Source organism: Epithele typhae (genome assembly GCF_022376455.1).
Source record: "Epithele typhae strain CBS 203.58 chromosome Unknown BXZ73scaffold_16, whole genome shotgun sequence".
NCBI classification, from domain to species: domain Eukaryota; kingdom Fungi; phylum Basidiomycota; class Agaricomycetes; order Polyporales; family Epitheliaceae; genus Epithele; species Epithele typhae.
The window spans coordinates 81378-98960 of record NW_025954207.1 but is presented as its reverse complement, the minus strand read 5'-3'; the positions used below and the strand labels follow the sequence as shown (position 1 = coordinate 98960).

Genomic DNA, 17583 nt, shown 5'->3' with positions numbered 1-17583 from the left:
CAAAAAATCACACACAAGAGTTTCGAACTCAAACCGAACTCCGCCATTACCGACTTTACGCGGACATCGCTTCTCGCGCGAAGAGGTCGCTCCGACTCGCTACTCGCCGGTAAGCCTCGCAACTGTCAAAAAGTGTGACTCCGCTCGATTTACTCTGTGTGTAAACTTTTTCAAACCGGCCTATCGTTCTGATAACAGCTGTAAAGCCGAGAGAAAGACAAATAAGGTTTTCTCTCGCCCATAGAAACCCATAGAAATACTTTTTCTGGCTGCACGTAGATTTTTAACTTTATAAACAGCTCCTAGAAAAGCTCCCAGAAAAATGGTGGCCCCGGCGTGAGAGGACAATCTGCAAGCGCCGATGATGACGCGCCCTGCGGACCGAGCGCCGCCGGACGCCGGAACACCCGCAGGCCGGAGGCGCGGGTGCTATGCTCTCCCCTGCTCCTCGTCCACACTTCTCCAGCTACCTCGCGCCTCTTCTCTGGATGCGGGCGACACACTCTCGTTTCTTCTCGGTGGTCCTCGCGTGGTCAAGTTCCAACCCTCTGAGACCAGCATGAGTCGTCCATAAAGGGTGCGTTTTTTCAGTTTGCGTATCGCTGCGTCCACAGATACCGAACATGCGGTTTAGCCATCTCGCTGGCTCTTGAAGCTTGAAAGCGGAGGCCCACTCGCCACCTGTCATCGAATCTAGCTCGGTACGTATCTGCCATTGTCTTCATTCTTTGTCAGGGCCCCTCTGAACTCTGCTTCCGCTCAGGACTGTCGGCCGCCTCGTCGGTGAACACCCACTCTCCGCAATCATACGACGGGCTGGGAAGTCCGAGCGAGAGCGTACGGTCAGCACCAAGGGTGAGTCCACAGCTGTGCCCTCTCCCCACACCGCGATCAACGCCTACCTTGCCCTGTGGTTGATGTCGATTGCTTACCGTCGCAATCGCCGCGTCTTCTCAGACGTGTGCGCTCTCCCTCTTCCATATTTCGGTCACCATCGGCAGGCGATGCCAGTCGTACAGTCGCATGTTCAACGCCTCATCGAAATACACGACATTGTAGCGTGTACGTCGCTCGGGAACCCTTGGCGGCCGCATTCAGGAAGCGGTCCAGTGTTGAAGGTGAGTTCTGATCATCTTTTTGGTTACCGCGTCCCCTGGTCGGCGCTCCTCTCCAATATACATGTTGCCGTGCGGTTGCTGACGCGGTTTTGAGGAATTTTTAGTTTCGAAGAGGTCTCGCTCCCGGACAAGACTATGTCGCTGCGTAGGCTGCCTACGAGCCGGAGTGGCGGACACTCCCGTAGCCTCCTCGACGGCTCAACCCTAGGATGGAAGGGCAGTCAACGGTTGCAGAAGAGCTTGGTGCGTTTTGGCCTCGCGCGACTACTGAGAGGTGTGTATTGTGCTACGATCACATGGAACCACTTGTGCTGACAACGTTTCTATTCCGTCCACACCTATAGTTTCGCTCTTCCCCAGGTCTATAATGGAGACGATACTGCTTCCAACCGAGCCGTGGTACGTTGCTTCGATCTTTTGATGCTCGATCCACTTTCTAACATGTTTCAAATAACGGATGTCCATCATCCTTGACAGCCGTGGACTAACGACTCACGCGGAGGACTCTGTTAGCAGCTCGAGCATGGATGATCGATATCGTAAAAGGACAGTACCCCCGTGCACCTCCACTGCTCAGCCGGATCCCGGCGGACTGGCGGGTTCATTGCCATCGACGCCCTCCGCGGCAAGATCGCAAGCCGCGTCGGAGTTCCAGGCACCCTCCGGTGTGTCCAACGAGTATCGCAGTCGATTCCCCGCCTCCACGCAACGGCCCAACGACGAAGGACAACCCATAGGCCACGGTTCTGGACTCTATCGGCGACTGCGCCGGCTTCACCCCGGATTCCATGGATGTCGACGCCCGCTCCCATCCGGCCCCTGTCTCCTCTGAGCCCCACACGCTACTGCACCCGTCCGACGCGGTCCCGCCCCCGATATCGCAGGCTTCGCCCGAACTCGTGAAGGAGGTCCGTCGCGCGGCGATGGGCGTGTCGCCGACTGCCCCCCGCGCACCAGTTGCCGCATTCTGCCTGACAGGAGCCAGCGGCTGCACGTGTTCGAGTGGTGGCAACAGCGGCGGCTTCCAAGTGGGAATGCGCAAATCTCTCCGTCCTGTGGCCAAGCTCGCCTGTTGGACGGCCTCCCGAGCTCCGTCATCGGAAGGACGGGGAGGTTGTGCGTCAATGTCCTGGGATCGGTGTCGATGAGCACAGGTCTCTGGTCCTCAAACCTGTCGCTCGCCGCCCAGCCGTAACTGGTCTAGAACTTAGGGCGGTCGGAATTCCAGTCTTCGAATCGCCCTCGCCCCCTGCAGTGCTCGCCGCTGCCGCTGGCACTTCCTCCCCTCTTCCTCCGCCAACGCCAAGAACACGCGGAAGGAGCTCCAGGCCTCCGGTGGCCGCCCCTCGCCCGACGGCACGACACACATCGCGACCCGCACAAGTTGCACCCGGACTCGTCGCCGCCGTTGCTGTCAACGCACGGCTCTGAGCCGACCCGGCGTGTGATCAAGGACATGCGCACCCTCTGCTAGAGCCTGCCTTTGCTCACCACGCGGTCACTGAGGGGCTATTTGATGGTTGTCGACGTGGAGAAGCGGCAGGCGAAGTACCGCCCGCGCGCATTCGCATCAAAGTGCACCCTCAGCGGGCTCAGCTCCTCCAGCCCCTTCACATCCGCATCCCCCCGCCCTCGCCGCTCAATGTCAACCTGGGCACGTACAACCCGAAGCGCTCGCTCTATCGCCTCGCATCGCCCTTTGCGCCCCTTACAGCGGATTTTGCGGAGCCCCGCGTGCGTGGCTGTTGAAGTGGAGCGTCTCGGGGATGCAATCTGACGGCCTCACGTGCGACGCAGGCGCGAGTCCTGGACGGAAGGGTTACAGACAACGGAGGTCCAACGTAGTAGTGCCATGAAATGCTATGAGAGTCAGCGCGGCGGAGACACTCGACGGACGCACCGGAGCAAGGGACGCGCAACGCCGGTCGTTGACGTCATCGCTCGGATGACACGTACGACGGCCCGGATCGACGCCGTCCCCACCGCGAGTCGCTTGAAATATGGAAGGCGTTGACGGCCGCGGGATATTTGTGGAGGGTAGATGGCGCTGGGATCGTGGTATGGAGGAATGAGCACTCTAGTTGCGGACAGGAGCCTACCGCCCTTGTTCTGTGGACAAGTGATGCTGACCTATGCCATTTCAGGAGCTCTTATAATACGTCCCAGAAGGCCCGCCTCAATGAGGCACGGCGACAGTCCTGACGACGTCCCACAGACGCAAGACACACGCTCTGTGCCGCGGTGCGCGCAGGTTCAGGCTCAGGACGCGCTCGCGCGCAGACACGAAGATCCGGATGGAACGATGAATCCCGCAGGGCCAAACCAGTGCGCTGCCAGGTGTGTGCGGCTGCTAAAGCCTCGCCCACCGCTGCTCACAACATCCCTTCTCGGAGGTCGCCAGCCACTCCCGCATCCCCTCGCCGAGCTCGCGACGCGTGTCAACACCTGGCCGCGCGCGTGCTCGGCAACACCTTCATCCTCGGACGCACACGCCATTCAACGCCGATGAACGTCCGCCTTCCCCCCAACTTGGTCGCGTTCTTCGGCCCCTTCATGCGCCTCCAATGCGTCGGCCACCTCACCTACTGGCTCTCCGAATTTCACGCGCGCATCCTCAGCGGCTCCACGGCACGTTCGCGGTCTCGGATCGCAAGCCGCGGCGCATGCTCATGGACCCGGTGGCTCGTCAACCTCGATGTCGTGCTCGCGACCACGCTCACCGCCCTCACCGCCCTCCGCTTCTCCGCCCTCACCGCGGCTTCGCGCGCGCGCGGACATCGCCGTGCGGGAGGCGCCGCTCGAGCCAACGAGCGCAATGCACATGTTCATGACAGGGCACCCACTCGCGTGGTGGTCGCGTATACAGGCGCCGTTCCAGCCGTGCACGCTCCTCGTCCTGTGCCGCGTGGACACCGTCGCTCTCAGCTTGCTCGTCGAAGCCGACCTGGTCCGGCACGTGTTCAAGGACCGGCTGTGGGCGCCGGTGCGAGGGACGGCGTTCGTGCTCACCGAGCTCGAGTACGTCCACCGCAGCAAGTCCGTGCAGGTCCGGATGAGCAAAACACGGGTGGTACGGATGCGGGAGGAGAGGCGGCATGCACAGTGCTGTGCCGAGGCGAGAATCGGTCCCAAGGTGCGCCAGCCTTTTTGCGTTCAGAGGCGGTCGTTTGATTGACGTTACTGGAGCTTAGAGTTTGAGACGAACGAGCAAGGCTTTCTGCTCCGCCGGTCCATGGCGACTCGTTCTTCCAGATGCGGGTCGCAGATCTAGAGTGCAGCGCAGCGCTCGACGAAACAACCTGCGGCCCATCGGTTTGAACCTGCTCCGGACGGCGGGCGGGACGCGCTGCTGCTCGATCGCGCGCCGCTAGCTGTGAGGCCTGCCACAGAGCGCAAGACTAGCCCGACGGGGGCGACGCTTTCGAGCAAGCTTCAAGACCGTCAAGCCTGCGGGAAGGGATACTGGCGGGATGCGATCGTGATCGGGCTCGGGCGCAATCTCCGCCCGAGTTACTCGTGTCGAGGGGGAGCGAGCAGGGTGGATGGCGTGACCGTGCAGGTGGGACGTATGCCGGAGTCTGTTCAGTTTGCGCAGGGGCCTAGGGGACGTTGCAGGCGAGACTTCGCGTGTCTAGACACTCGTCATCTATCAATGCGTAGAGTGCGTTCGCAAATATTGAGGCGACTTTCCTCGTATCTGGAAAAGAACCTACAGGCCTGACGCTACCTGCACGGCGTAGTACGTGCTGCTTCGACGCTCGCGCCTTGGCGCTACTTGTTTTGTCCGTCCGTTGTGGCGCGAAATGATGGCCCTGGAAATGTCTCAGAATCGCCCAATCCGCAAGGTGTGATTGCATCAGATGAAACCGCCACCATCCGTGCAGCCTTATAAAAGCATGAGGACAGATAGTTGCTCCCCACTGTCTGCCCTCTCCTCTAACTCACGGTCTTCTCTACTGTCAAGCTCGTCTCATCGACATCATCAGATAACGCCATCATTCAAGCCATGATACTCTGAGGAAGTCCCCGAGCAAAGCGCGGGGAACCTCCATCTCTTCGTGGTATGTAATGTATTTCGACCTCCCTTTCAAAATGTTCCCGCATGACTACCGCTCACAAATACGCTTCGTTTGAGCTAGCTCCGGTGGCGCCCGTACGTGCGACCGCCGCGCGGACACCGAAAGCGGGTACCGGTCGAAGAATGGCTAGGAGGATGTGCGGTACGTGACGCTTCGCACGAGTCCTCTGCGCACGCTGCTACTGCTACCGCCGCAAAGGGCGCACAAGCCGCTTCGAACGCGTGCACCCTCCACTGCAGTTGGTACGGACGCGTCCGTAAATACCTCGGCCGCGGGGAGTGGCAAGTGCCCGCAACTGACGGGCGCTACCACCTCGAGGTGTGCGCGCGACGTTCAGACTGGATCCAATCTCGAAGCTCGGGGAACGGCGCGCTGGAGTGCGTACGCGCGCTCACGAGGCACAGGCCTTCAGTTCGATGCGTGATCGGGCGGCGGCGGCGCAATATGTCAACGTGCTTTCGTCGTGCCGATCGTCAAACGAAACGGCCAAGCTGAAGGCTGAAAGATGGTGACATGAGACGACGACAACTGAGTGCTACGCCATGATGCAGGATACCCAAGAGACCAATACTTAAGCTAGGTGAGGCTCGCGGCTAGCGTTTCAAACATCGCCGCCTGCGCACAATACCCGCATGTTCGTCAGCCGCACGCAAGTGTGCCATCATCAGTGTGCATACCTTCTGGTTGTTGACACGCATGGTCTCGCCTGGCGCGTTGAACCACGCATGAGATGTCTGTGCGGGGTCGAAGATTTCGCGCAGGTGAGGTGCAGCGTGGGCGACCGCAACGGCGAGCATGGCCAACTGGACGCTGACTCCGGGTCGATCAAGTGAAGTAGACGAGGGAGTATCGCTCGTACAGCGCCAGCCGTTCTCCAGGAGGAGGTCCGTTCAGAGTCGAGTCAGTGGAGACAGGGTGCGCGAGCGACGGGACACTTACACGACGTGGCGGAGGGTCTGAGAAGGCTACCGCTGATGATTGTCGGCGATGTCGCAGATCGCGTGGCCGGGAATAGGCTGTATCGCTGCGGGAGGGCGGTCGGCTCCATGCCAGCGCGACCACATCCGCGTTCCAGCATCCCCCCAAGACGGTTATGCAAGAACGACGGGCTGCCAAAGTCGGTATGAGCGGTGAGCGGTGAGCGCCGCCTTGGCTCTGTCGATGCCCGGGCTGTTCAGACCAGCACCTCGCTCACGCTCCACTCCTCCTTCCGATGCTTGCTCGCAAGCGTCCCACGCAGCCGACCTCTCCTCGTTAAGAATTGCGATCATCGTCTTGTTTACCTCAATCACGCACCGGATGAGTGGGATGCGCGCGTTCACCGGCGCGGGGTAGGTGCGGTGCGCGACCTGGGCCAGGCGAGCGCGTCGTCCGCGGCGACGTTGAGGAACTAGGTAGGTGTCGCGCGCGCCGGGGGCGTCGGTGAGCGTCGCGCCGGATGCTTTGTACCCGAACGAGAATCCGGAGTTGCCACGCCATCTTGTCTGAGAGGGAGAGCGCGAATGTTGCGGCGCCGGTGTCGAACGGTCGTTCTGGGGCTGTGTGCGCACGAGACGGGGAGATGAACGATGACTACTGGAGGAAGAGAACCGATGTATGTACCAGGTTACACCGTCGTGGCCAGCGTACCGGATGACCGCTGTGGGAGTCTTCGGACTAGCTGCGACCATTTGGAAGCGTATATGGGAATGCCTTGAAGTTGGCGGGAGTCGAACTGCGGGCCTCAGGAGCTTAGTCAGCATACTTGGACTCGAAGTGTTCGAGCCCTCAAGGCCTCAGCACTCCGCGAGCCTCAACTCGTCCTCAGACCGGACTTTTTTGCCTCCTTAGTCCTTGACAACTTTTCTTCTTGACACTACGGATTTGGATCTAGAAGTACACGATTGAGCGGCATGAAAACCGCGGCGTTCACCAAGCGTCACTCCGGCATCTTTCCTCCGAGTACCCACCCTTACACGTCCAAGGACTGTCGATCCTAAGCGAAACCACGGAGATGGCGGAGAAAGCACGATGGCAAAGGATTGCGGCGTGTTATGATGGTATGTCAATTAGCGTTACATCCTCCGCGCACATCCCAGTGCCAGGCTACTGCAACTTCAAGTGGCCATCCCTTCCCTCCCTGTTTGTCTTCATAGATCTTCTCTGACATCGGTGATGTGGTAGATGAACACGCACACACGAAACTGCGGAGAAGCCCCATGTACGTCCTTCACCTCGAATCCCTCCTCGAATGCTCCGCGCGTCTTCGACACTCCCTATCATGGTTGTCAACCCTTGAGTGAGTCGATTTCGGCGAAGTCGGTCGGCGAGGCTCGCAAATGCTGAGCACGTCTTGCTCACAGCTTGTCGCAGCTCGAGACACGACAACGCTCCTCGATGCAGACCGCCGCCAGAACGTCCCCGCGCCCCGTTCTACTTCCGTCCACTTCCACAATCGTTCATGAAGGCGATGAGGTGGACCATGAACTAGACGATGTCCCCGACTTGAATCCGGACTCGGACGCCCACTCGGAAGACGACGTCAAGAGCGACACAAGCCACGACGAAGAAGACTCCAAGAACCCTGTCCGACTTCTCAGCAGCTCCCAGTCGACGCTGGGATACCTTTCCACGGACAATGCTTTTGTCCTTGTCGATGGCGCGCAACATCACGAAGAGGTTTACCCCTCTACCTCACGAACGTCTAAGCCGCTGAGACCGTCGCTTTAGTCGGTGCGTTCCTCCGACATCTCCCGAACCTGGAGTACTCTTTCAAGCGTCGCATCGTAGAAGATCTCGCAGACACCGACCGGTTCGAGAGCTGCCGCAAGTTGAACATCATCGAGTAGGCGCGCTCGGGCTCGTGGAAGTCATTGCAGTCGTGCCGCGCCCTCCTCAGCGCCCTCTTCCTACTTGCGCCCTCCTGCCCCATCCGCACGCTCTACATCAAGGGCCCGACTTTCATCGTCAAGGCCATGTACTCCGTTATCTGCTGCACCAAACCCGTGCACCTCACCCTTGAAAGCAGCAGCCAACTTCGACGCTGGCGTCCTGGCGCGGGGTACCGTCCGCGTCACGGACCGCGCCCACACCCCGCAGATTGAGTGCCTAGAAGCAACCCTCATCGCCGGCTACCACGCGGACTCTCCGACGTCGTACGTCCCTTGAATCCGCTTCCGCCCGCGTTTCTTCGACGCTGATGTGCTGCTCCGCGGACCGCAGGACGGCCTCTTTGATAGTAGAAGGGCTGCCTAGGGGAGACTAGGACGGCCTCGTCGCCGCAATCGGGAGCCTCCCCGCGCTCCGGGTGCTCGTCGTCGGCGTCTTGTGCTACCTCGTCGCGGACCCCCATGCGCGGCCGAGGCGTTCATGCGCGGGCTCGACCTGGACACGCTCGCGCGCCGGCTGTGCGTCGCGTGCCCCACGCTGCGGACCGCGGACAGGATGGGATATCCCGGGCACCGGGGTACGGAGGCGGTGGGGTGAGTAGATCGATCGTTGTACGCGGATGTTGGGCTGATTTCGTACGTTTGCAGGGAGGGGCATTCTGCAGAACCACGCGACGTGGAGCGTGAGGCTGGGGAGGTTTCCAGTGATGGTGCTATGTAGGACGAGTTGCGGTCCTCACGAGGGTAGGGCCGGTGATGTTCGTCGACCCTCCGTATCGAGTTAGTATTATACATACAATGTCACATTTGGCTCCTCGCCCCGGAGGAAGCATCGAGTCAGCTGTACCATGCTCGAAATAAATACACGGGTTGTCGTTCATGCCGAGCATGCTCGTCGGGTACACCAAGAGGTTGCAGATGGGGCCTAGACTTGGAGTGTCCATCTCCACGCGTCGTTTCTACACGTTCACGTATAGATACCCGTCCGCAGACGGCGCAATTGGGGTGTTCGCAACGCATGTATTCATCGAGAGCTACGACTGTACATAGTACATATACGTTATTCGAAGCTATTCGGATCTTCCCCTGGCTCGGAATTGGCACCACGCGCCGAACACAACACCTTCGACCAGACTAACGCCCGCGCGATCATCTACGTGTTCGGTCCCGATCTTCGCGCATCTCGTCTATTGCCTCGCGCACCCTCCGCTATCCGCCCTTCTGAACCTCGCTCTCGCATCCTTCGTCTTTCCGCCAGCCCATGTGCGCGACCTCTTCAACTTCCCCGCGTCTATTCTCCCATCCTCGTCCACTTCGCGCACCGCACGTTCAGCCTCCACGCGGGGCGTCGTATCTTGCCTTTTTTTTTTCACTTCACTCGATATCTCGAGCCTCACGGTTACTCGCTCCCTCGCCTCACCCCTGCCACCGACTCTACAACATAGTTGGCGCCGCATCAGCATGCAACAGCATCGTCACGAACGTTCCATGCGCGGTGCTAGCGATAGATGGAATTGTTGGTTGGCTTTGGAAACTGTGCGGTGATGCTACAATAGGCCGCGCTCAACGTCTTGTACCACCATACCTGAAGCTGTACACAAATCGATTTCTTTGTCTATAATACCTCCTCGAAAAAGCGGAGTTTCACTTGCAGCGTTTCTCTACCCAACGGACTAGGAAAGAACGATAACGCAACTTCCCAAGACCCCAACTGCGCTCGGCGCTCCACTGGCCATGGTCCGTCCATGTCGATATGATCCGTTTCGCACGAATGTACAGCCGCAGCAGCCGTGGCTCCTTCACCGCCGTAGTACCAACGAAAGATGCAGAAGTGTTGTCGGTGTGGTACGCCCGGACTTGGCGTCTCCGTGGCGATCCGGGATGACAGAGAGGTTGGCCTGGATGAGCGTGGGTCACGGTTGTCGATGGCGGACTCGGTACGAGAGCATGTCCCAAGAACGACTACGAGCCTTCGAAGATCGCCGCGAGAAAAACAAATGGAGACGTCTTCAGTGGAAGAAGGTGACGGCAGGGTGCTTCTGTCACCGTCGAAGAAAAGTCTAATGTTCCGGAGCTGGAGGAGGTCGCGAAAGACAAGGTGAAAGGGGGTGCCGGTAGTGGTGGATTCGCAGAAGCGCCTCAGCGACTCCATCCCTGCGCTTTCGCCCTCGGAGAGGCCACCGGTGTACGGAGGGAGGGCTACAACGCGCAGGTCGGTCATCTTCCAGCCATCTGATTCGATCACCGTGCGTGATTCCCGCAGCGACACAACGGGTTCCTCTGCGGGCTGGTAGAGCGGAGCAGCGCCAGCGTTGAGCTCGTCGTCCACCCTTTCAAGCAAGAGGAAGACGGGGTCTGGATCTCTGCAGAATAAGTCGACGAGGAGGAATCTCTCTGTATCATCCAGAGGCAGAACGGCCGCGTGGAGCTCGATCCCGCCTGGTGACACGGAAAACGTGGGAGCACGGAGTTCTGTGGTCGTGCTTGCAATCGAGCCCTGCTAAAATGGTCGTCAATGTAGCACAGCGTAGAATGGCATCCATACCAGCGCACCTCATCTTGTCCTCTCTGCGAGCGGGGACTGGGTTCGTATCCGATTAACCTAGGAATAGGGTCGAATAGGCTAAAGGTCGGCGAAGGCTGAATGGGGAGAAGATGACGACGGATTTCGCTTCGAGGCTCTTCCTGGAGGGCTGATTTGAGGTCTTCCAAGTCGTCCGTATACCATCTTTCTCCTAAGAGAAAAATAGAAGGATCCCGCGAGGTCTTCGAGATCTCCATGAGGAGCCTGCAGAATGCGAGCCGCCCTTCGCCGTAGAGCGTCGGCATGTTGACCCCGAAAAGCCCGAAGAGGCTGTAGGCAGCGTCTTCCGGCCTCGTGGTGTACCGATGCGCCGCCCAGGATATGCGCGTCGCGATGCTCGCGTCGCTAAACGGGCTCTCGAAGCGGAGGACTGCCGTGGAGATTTCGGTTGCTTGTTTTAGGCGATCGGCGAGCTCGTACTTGGTGCCCAGATAGATCCACTCCTTGGAATAGAACACGAGGACGCGGGACGCGATGAGCTCTTGGAGAGTCCAGCCCCGCCAGTGCCAGCGACTACATCGGAAGGAGTGCCACATCTTGTCTGAATCAGTGTCAGAGTATTCGACGTCGCTGAGGTAGACGTAGCAGATGGCGGAGACGGCGTAGTAGCGGAACATGGAATTGATGCCTTCCGAGAGCTCGGCACTGCTCTCCTTGTTGATACAGCATGTGTCGACCCAAGCGTACTCATGCCCGTGCCGTTCGGCGAGCTCAAGGAATGATCGAGTTTTTTGAGTGAGGCGATCGCGTGGGTTGAACCATGGTGGCGACGAGCGGGATGGCTCAGCAAGTCCTTGGACGGGTGTAGGAGTAGGGGAAAGCGGTATCGTGGGGGCACGTGGATCTGAATGTGTCGAGCGACCTTGGGTCTCGTACGTCAGCGCCGAGGAGTGAAAATGAGCTTTAATTTCACTGACCAGGCTCGCATTCGGTGCCGGATGCTCGCCTGTCTCGGAGATTCTCTTCGGCGCGATCGCGGGTACGGCGAGGAGGGGGTAGCCTGGCATCGAGCTTCTGCATGATCCGGGATTCCACTCGATGGAGAGCATCTTCTAAGTCCCTGCGAGTCACCGCTTCTTCAGAGACTGCCTCAGAAATGAGAGATCGGAGCTCAGCTCGGGGCAGGGGACGTTGATCTTCCTGGGAGAAGGTGCTGTTAGATTCTTCGTTCAGCTTTTGAACCTTTTGAAACGTCTCTTCTTCTTCTCCCCAGGTGTGCGACAGGATAGCATAGCCTCCAGGAACGCCTTCAGGTTGGGGAAAGAAGACGAGGTTCGCGCGCGCGGTGCCCAGGAGCCACATCGCTTGTTTCACGAATATTAGCACAGGTATTTCATGCAGGGGTGAGCACGAATACCGGGTGCGAGTTGCTGTGGACGATTCGTGGAAGGGGGACCACAGACACTGTGGGAGCATGGGCAAATGCGATACAGAGCACCGGAAGAGCGAACGTACAGTGAGAATCCAAGACGGTCGATGGGGTTATCTGTACTTGATATTGGCACAGAGGGGGTTGGTTGCTGGGAGGAAACGCAAGATGGACGAGAGGAGACGTGAGATGGGTCGAGTGCGAGACGGAAGATGGGTCGAGTGCGACCCCGGTCCCATACGCCGACCGCACGTCCCACCGTGCGGAACATGCATGAGATAGCGTCGGAGCGCCTCTAAGGCTTATTCTGAGAAATGAAGGCGAACAGAGTGTGGGAGGCTGGCTTTGCGCTCCCAGGGCGAGATGACGTTCCCTGCCACGAACATGTCAGGCTCCGATACCGTGCGTGTCCACCATTGGGCGAAGCTGAGAGATATGTCATTCGTCGCAAGGTACATGATGTGGTCCGATACCCAGATGTTCGCCGACACTTGGATCGCCGGAGTAGCCTACTCCAGTAGCTGCGAGTGTCTCAGCCGCGCTCGTTATAATTGGGAGGGTATGCGTGTGAATGGGCACTATATTCGAGCTGCCAGGTGCGTAACTTACCGGGGTCGGAGAGCAGCGCTCTCGACGTCGTCTCCAGGAAGGAAAAGCGGATGCTCTAGATCTCCCGGCCGCACAACAGCTTGGTTTGAGCGGAGATAAACACCCCTGAGATAAATAGGTCAGCTGGTCCCAAGCATGCGCATGACGTACCGGATTCAGGCAGGACCACCGCAGCGCTTCGCCGTGTTGCCGGTGACGGCACAGGCAATATGTATGTAGTCCACGCGCGGTTTGGACAGAATTGTCGCCCCGGAGCAGTTCTCGCAGACGATCTTCGGACCCTCAGGCGCAGGTCCGTGTGAATTACCAGATTTATGATACTGAAGAGCCTCGGAGCAGCCGGAACCAATATCTAGGAGTAACGCTTTGAGCGCAAGAAAGAGGAGGGGAGCTAGCTGCAGACTCACATGGTCACTGCGGTGCGCTCGACGCGCGCGATAACGTCCAGGAATAGGAGAAGACTCCCTGGGAATCATCGTGCAAGACTCGAAACAGCAAGGAACGAGCAACCGGTTGTGGTGCGGCTCTAGAGTCGGAAAGGGAACGTCCAGGAGAGCTTCCGTAGACAGTATGCTCCGCGTGGCTTGCCAGGGATGGCGGGGTAAAGAGATGCCTCGAAGTGGACGCAGTTGGCTCGAAACGCAGGCACCGGCGCCAACCGGACCATAGTCCGCATTCTGTCGATATCGGCGGCCAGTTCTTCCTCGTTTGCTCCAGGCGTACATGAGCCGGCGTTCGTTGGTGTCGCAGTGGGGGGACTTCAAGCTCAAGCCCGAGTTACTCGTGTCGAAGGGGGTCGTGGCGTTATTCCCCGCGGTGCCCGTGCGGCGGATTGACGGACTCATCTTCCGTCGAGGAGGCAGAGCGAAATACGTGGAAGGCGTGACCGTGCAGGTGGAACGGGTGTGGCTGGCCAGGCGTGGCGTAACCAGTGGGGATGGGGGAGGAGACATGGTGGCGAGGACGCGCCGCAAGGATCCGAAGGGGACGGAAACGCGCGGGGGGCACCAAGTGATACGAGCGCGCGGAGCGCATCGAGCGCACGACGTGCATCCCGGGCCGTCTCGATCGTCCTCTGTCTCGATTTCTATGCTGTTCACGGACACGAGCGTCGCCGCGCGCATCGCGACTTGCCGCCTTAGTTTCAAACTTGCAAGCAGAGGACAATCTGCAAGCGTCGATGACGACGCGCCTATCCAGCGGTCCGGCGAGCGCCGGACGCCGGAATACCCACAGGCCGGAAACACTGGTGCTACGCTCTCTCCTGCTCTTCGTCCACACGCCGCTCTGCGCCAGCTGCCTCCAAGCCTCGTACCTCTCCCCTGCACGCGGACGACACGCTTTTGTTTCCTCTTCTTGGTTCTCTCCTGCCCAAGTTCCAACCATTTGAGATCGGCATGAGTCGTCTTCAAAGGGTGCGTTCTTTCCGTCTGCGTATCGTTGCCGCGTCCACGGATACCGAACATGCGGTTTAGCCGTCTCGCTGGCTCTTGACAGTACGGGCTCCTGCGCCACCCGTCATCAAATCCAACTCGGTACGTACCTGCCACCCCTTCATTCTGCGTCAAAGCCCCTCTGAATCCCGGTTCCGCTCAGGACTTCGGCCGCCATCCACTCTCCTCAACTATTCCGCGGGCTAGGGAGTTTGAGCGAGAATGTCCTGTGGACGAGGCCAAGAGTGAGTCTACAGCCGTACTCTCCCCTCATACAGCGACCAATGTCGATTGTTTACCCTCGCAATCGCCGCGTCCTCTCAGACGTGCGCGCTCTCCTCCTTATAGATATCTTTCATGAGTTTACCATCGGCAGGCGATGGCAGTCGTTGAGTTGCATGTTCAATGCTGCATGGAAGTGTGCGCGAACTTCAAGATGTTGTCAACCCTGATGAGCGTGCCAGCAAGTACTTTGCAACCGCTCGACCTGTTCAATGTGTACGTCGCTCGGGAAACCTCGACAGGTGCACCCTAGTGTTGACGGTGAGTTCAGGCCATTCTTCTGGTTACCGTATACCGCAGTCGGCGCTCCCCTCCAACGTAGTAGTGCGGTCGCTGACGGGTCCTTTTCAGCGAACTTTTACTTCCTAGGCGGCGGTCTCGCGCGCGGACGATCGGAGTATGTAGTTGCGTAGGCTGCCTACGAGCTGGCGTGCCGGCACTCCCGTGGCCTCCTCGGTGAAGAGGGAAGGGCAGTCAGTGGTAGCAGAAGGGTTTGTCATTGAACTTCGCGCGATCGAGGTGTGTACTGTGGTACGATCACACGGAGTCACTCGTGCTGAGGATGATTCTATTCCAGCCCAGTGGGACAACAGTGTGTTTCACGCGTCCGCACCTCTAGTTTCTCGCTTTCCCGGGTCTACCAATGGTCTATAACGGAGATGATACTGCTTGCAACCAAGCCGCGGTGCGTTGTTTCGCTTTTCCGAAGTTCGGCGCACTTTCTAATATATCCCAGGTAACAGTTTTCCACCATCTTGCCGACGGAGGACTTTATTCACAACACGAACATGGATGATGAAGATATCGCAATATTTTGTCGTGGCATATCGTTCCCAATATCTGCGCAATCGATACTCCTCACATCTGGGGCTGCTCCAGGATCTTCGTTGGGAGATCTCCATTGCCTTCCGCTACTCGGTCCCTGTCCGACCAGAGCAACACTGTCGAACATGCCTGTTCGACTGGACAGAACCCATAGGGCGAAGGATCGCTCGGCCAGTCTACTGCCAAGAGCCTCGCACGTGCACATGGCAAGACGATCGTCTTGAACAAGGACTGTGCCGCGGAAGAAGTCGAGGCTACTACTGGCAAAGACGACACCCCCGTGCACCGCCGCCACTCAGCCGGACTCAGGCGGAGCGGTGTGTTCATCGCCATCGGCGCCGTCCGCCGCAAGATGCAGAAGCGCAAGGAGGACTAGGTCGATAACTCGGCTCCATGGCGGCCCAGGTGTTTCCGACGAGTACCGCAGACGCACCAGCGTTCTCAGCGAGACTCCCACCGACGCGATGGAGGTCGATCCCCCGACGAAGGACGACGCACAGCCCACGTTTCCGGTCTGTTTCGGCCACTGCGAGGTCGATGGCCCTGTCACTGGCTTCACCCCGGACTCGATGGATGTCGACGCGCTCCCCGTCCGGCCCCTGTCGCCTCCAAGTCCCTCACGCTGCCGCACTCGTCCGACGCGGTTCCGCCCACGATACTGCGGGCTTCGTCCGAGCTCGTGGAGGAGGACCGTCGCGCGGCGGTGGGCATGTCGCCGGCAGCCTCCCGCGCACAAGTTGCCGCATTCTGCCTTCCAGTGTCCGAGTGGTGGCAGCAGCAGCGGGTCCGTGGGTCCGAGCAGTGGGATTAACGCACGAACCTCCTCGTCCTGTGACCAAGCTCGCCGGCGATGGGCGCGTCGGACGGCCTCCCGAGCTCCGTCATCGGAAGGACGGGGAAGGTTGTGCGTCGACATTCTGGAATCGGCGTCGACGAGATCAAGTCATGTCCCTCGTCGACACCGCCCGCGCCGTCAGCGAGAAATGTGGTTACTACCGCCGCAGGACGAAGCACCCTTGTCCTCGGACCCGTCCCACGCCGGCCAGCTGGCTGCAAGCGGTCTACTCCTGGCGCTCGGAGGTCCAATCGTCGAAAGAAGGACATTTTCCCTCGCCCCCTGCAGTTCTCGCCGCGCGCCCTTCCTCCGCTCCTCCTCCTCCGCCACCGTCCTCCGCCAAGGTCAACATTCCGCGGAAGACGTTCAAGAACTCCGGTGGCCCCTCGTCTGACGGCACGACGCACGTGCACCAAACGCTCACCTTCCTAGCTCTCCTGCTTTCTCCCCGAGTAGGCTGAGTCACAAGCCGCTGCAGTCGCGCCGCGCCCTCCTCAACGATCTGTTCCTACTTGCGCCCTCCTGCCCCATCCGCACGCTGTACATCAAGGGACCGACTTTCATCGTCAAAGATCTTCGGGCCTGTGCACCTCTCCCTCGAAAGCTTCGACGTCGGCGTTATGGCGAGGGGCATCGTCCGCGTCACCCACCGCCCCTCTGCAGATCGAGTGCCTAGAAGCGACCGTCATCGCCAGCTACCACGCGGACTCTCACACGGACGTCGACGCCCCCGCGATCGTCGTACGTCCCTCGAATCCGCTTCCGTCTGCGCTCCTCCAACGCTGACGCCGGCGTTGCTCGGCAGGACGGCCTCGTCGCCGCCGTCGGGAGCCTCCCCGCGCTCCGGGTGCTCGCCGTCAGCGTCTTGTGCCATCTCCTCGCGGACCCCCCATGCGCGGCCGAGGCGTTCATGCGCGCCCTCGACCTGGACGCGCTCGCGCGCCGGCTGTGCGTCGCGTGCCCCACGCTGCGGATCGTGGTCGTTCTGCTCAGCGGGGTGCGCGGGCGCGCGAACGAGCGTGTGCAGCGTGGACCGTGGTGCGCGGAGTTTGATCTGTATGCGGACAGGATGGGAAATCCCGGGCACCGGGGTATGGAACCAGTGGGGTGAGTGGATCGCTCGTTGTACGCGGATGTTGGGCTGATTTCGTGTGTTTTCAGGGAGAAGGTTCCTGTGGAACCACGCGATACGGAACGTGAGGCTGGGGAGGTTGTCAGCGGGGGTGCTGTGCAGGACGAGTTGCGGTCCTCACGAGGGTAGGGACGGTGATGTTCATCGACCCTCCGTCTCGTGTCACACATGTTGGTGTTATGTATACGATGTTACGTTTGGCTCTACCTCTTGCTGTGCTACCATGCGCGAAATAAACATGCGGGTTATCGTTCATGCCGAGCGTGCTCATCGGGCACACCAACACCCCGCAGATGAGGCATAGACTTCGAGTGTCCAGAATCGGTCGGCCGCACGCGTTGTTTCTACATGTTCACGTATGGATCCCCGTCCGCAGACGGCGAGATTGGCCATGGGGTGTTCATAACGCCTGTATCCATTGCGAGCTACGACTGTACATACTACATACAC

General features: G+C 59.6%; 6 protein-coding genes across 6 annotated transcripts; 4 read left to right on the top strand and 2 right to left on the bottom strand.

Annotated features, from left to right (window-relative positions):
• Nucleotides 1-1906: 1906 nt before the first annotated feature.
• BXZ73DRAFT_100166 (uncharacterized protein) lies at nt 1907-5327 on the top strand (the record flags this gene model as incomplete). The annotated part of the gene is made up of 6 exons (XM_048014489.1): nt 1907-2026; nt 2724-2852; nt 3334-3455; nt 3512-3900; nt 3953-4136; nt 5258-5327. The coding sequence occupies 6 exons, from the start codon at nt 1907-1909 to the stop codon at nt 5325-5327; spliced, it is 1014 nt and encodes a 337-aa protein (XP_047879041.1).
• A 446-nt stretch (nt 5328-5773) lies between these two features.
• On the bottom strand, nt 5774-5994 carry BXZ73DRAFT_100165 (uncharacterized protein; the record flags this gene model as incomplete). The annotated part of the gene is made up of 2 exons (XM_048014488.1): nt 5774-5812; nt 5875-5994. The coding sequence occupies 2 exons, from the start codon at nt 5992-5994 to the stop codon at nt 5774-5776; spliced, it is 159 nt and encodes a 52-aa protein (XP_047879040.1).
• Nucleotides 5995-7190: 1196 nt separating this feature from the next.
• Nucleotides 7191-8785, top strand: BXZ73DRAFT_76568 (uncharacterized protein; the record flags this gene model as incomplete). Its single annotated transcript, XM_048022469.1, has 7 exons — nt 7191-7236; nt 7361-7475; nt 7540-7855; nt 7954-8021; nt 8149-8331; nt 8620-8658; nt 8713-8785. The coding sequence occupies 7 exons, from the start codon at nt 7191-7193 to the stop codon at nt 8783-8785; spliced, it is 840 nt and encodes a 279-aa protein (XP_047879039.1).
• A 1520-nt stretch (nt 8786-10305) lies between these two features.
• BXZ73DRAFT_44964 (heterokaryon incompatibility protein-domain-containing protein) lies at nt 10306-11950 on the bottom strand (the record flags this gene model as incomplete). Its single annotated transcript, XM_048019424.1, has 2 exons — nt 10306-11430; nt 11831-11950. The coding sequence occupies 2 exons, from the start codon at nt 11948-11950 to the stop codon at nt 10306-10308; spliced, it is 1245 nt and encodes a 414-aa protein (XP_047879038.1).
• Nucleotides 11951-14984: 3034 nt separating this feature from the next.
• On the top strand, nt 14985-15542 carry BXZ73DRAFT_100162 (uncharacterized protein; the record flags this gene model as incomplete). Its single annotated transcript, XM_048014487.1, has 3 exons — nt 14985-15026; nt 15221-15265; nt 15321-15542. The coding sequence occupies 3 exons, from the start codon at nt 14985-14987 to the stop codon at nt 15540-15542; spliced, it is 309 nt and encodes a 102-aa protein (XP_047879037.1).
• A 569-nt stretch (nt 15543-16111) lies between these two features.
• On the top strand, nt 16112-17262 carry BXZ73DRAFT_100161 (uncharacterized protein; the record flags this gene model as incomplete). The annotated part of the gene is made up of 4 exons (XM_048014486.1): nt 16112-16453; nt 16665-16742; nt 16807-17108; nt 17163-17262. The coding sequence occupies 4 exons, from the start codon at nt 16112-16114 to the stop codon at nt 17260-17262; spliced, it is 822 nt and encodes a 273-aa protein (XP_047879036.1).
• Nucleotides 17263-17583: the final 321 nt, after the last annotated feature.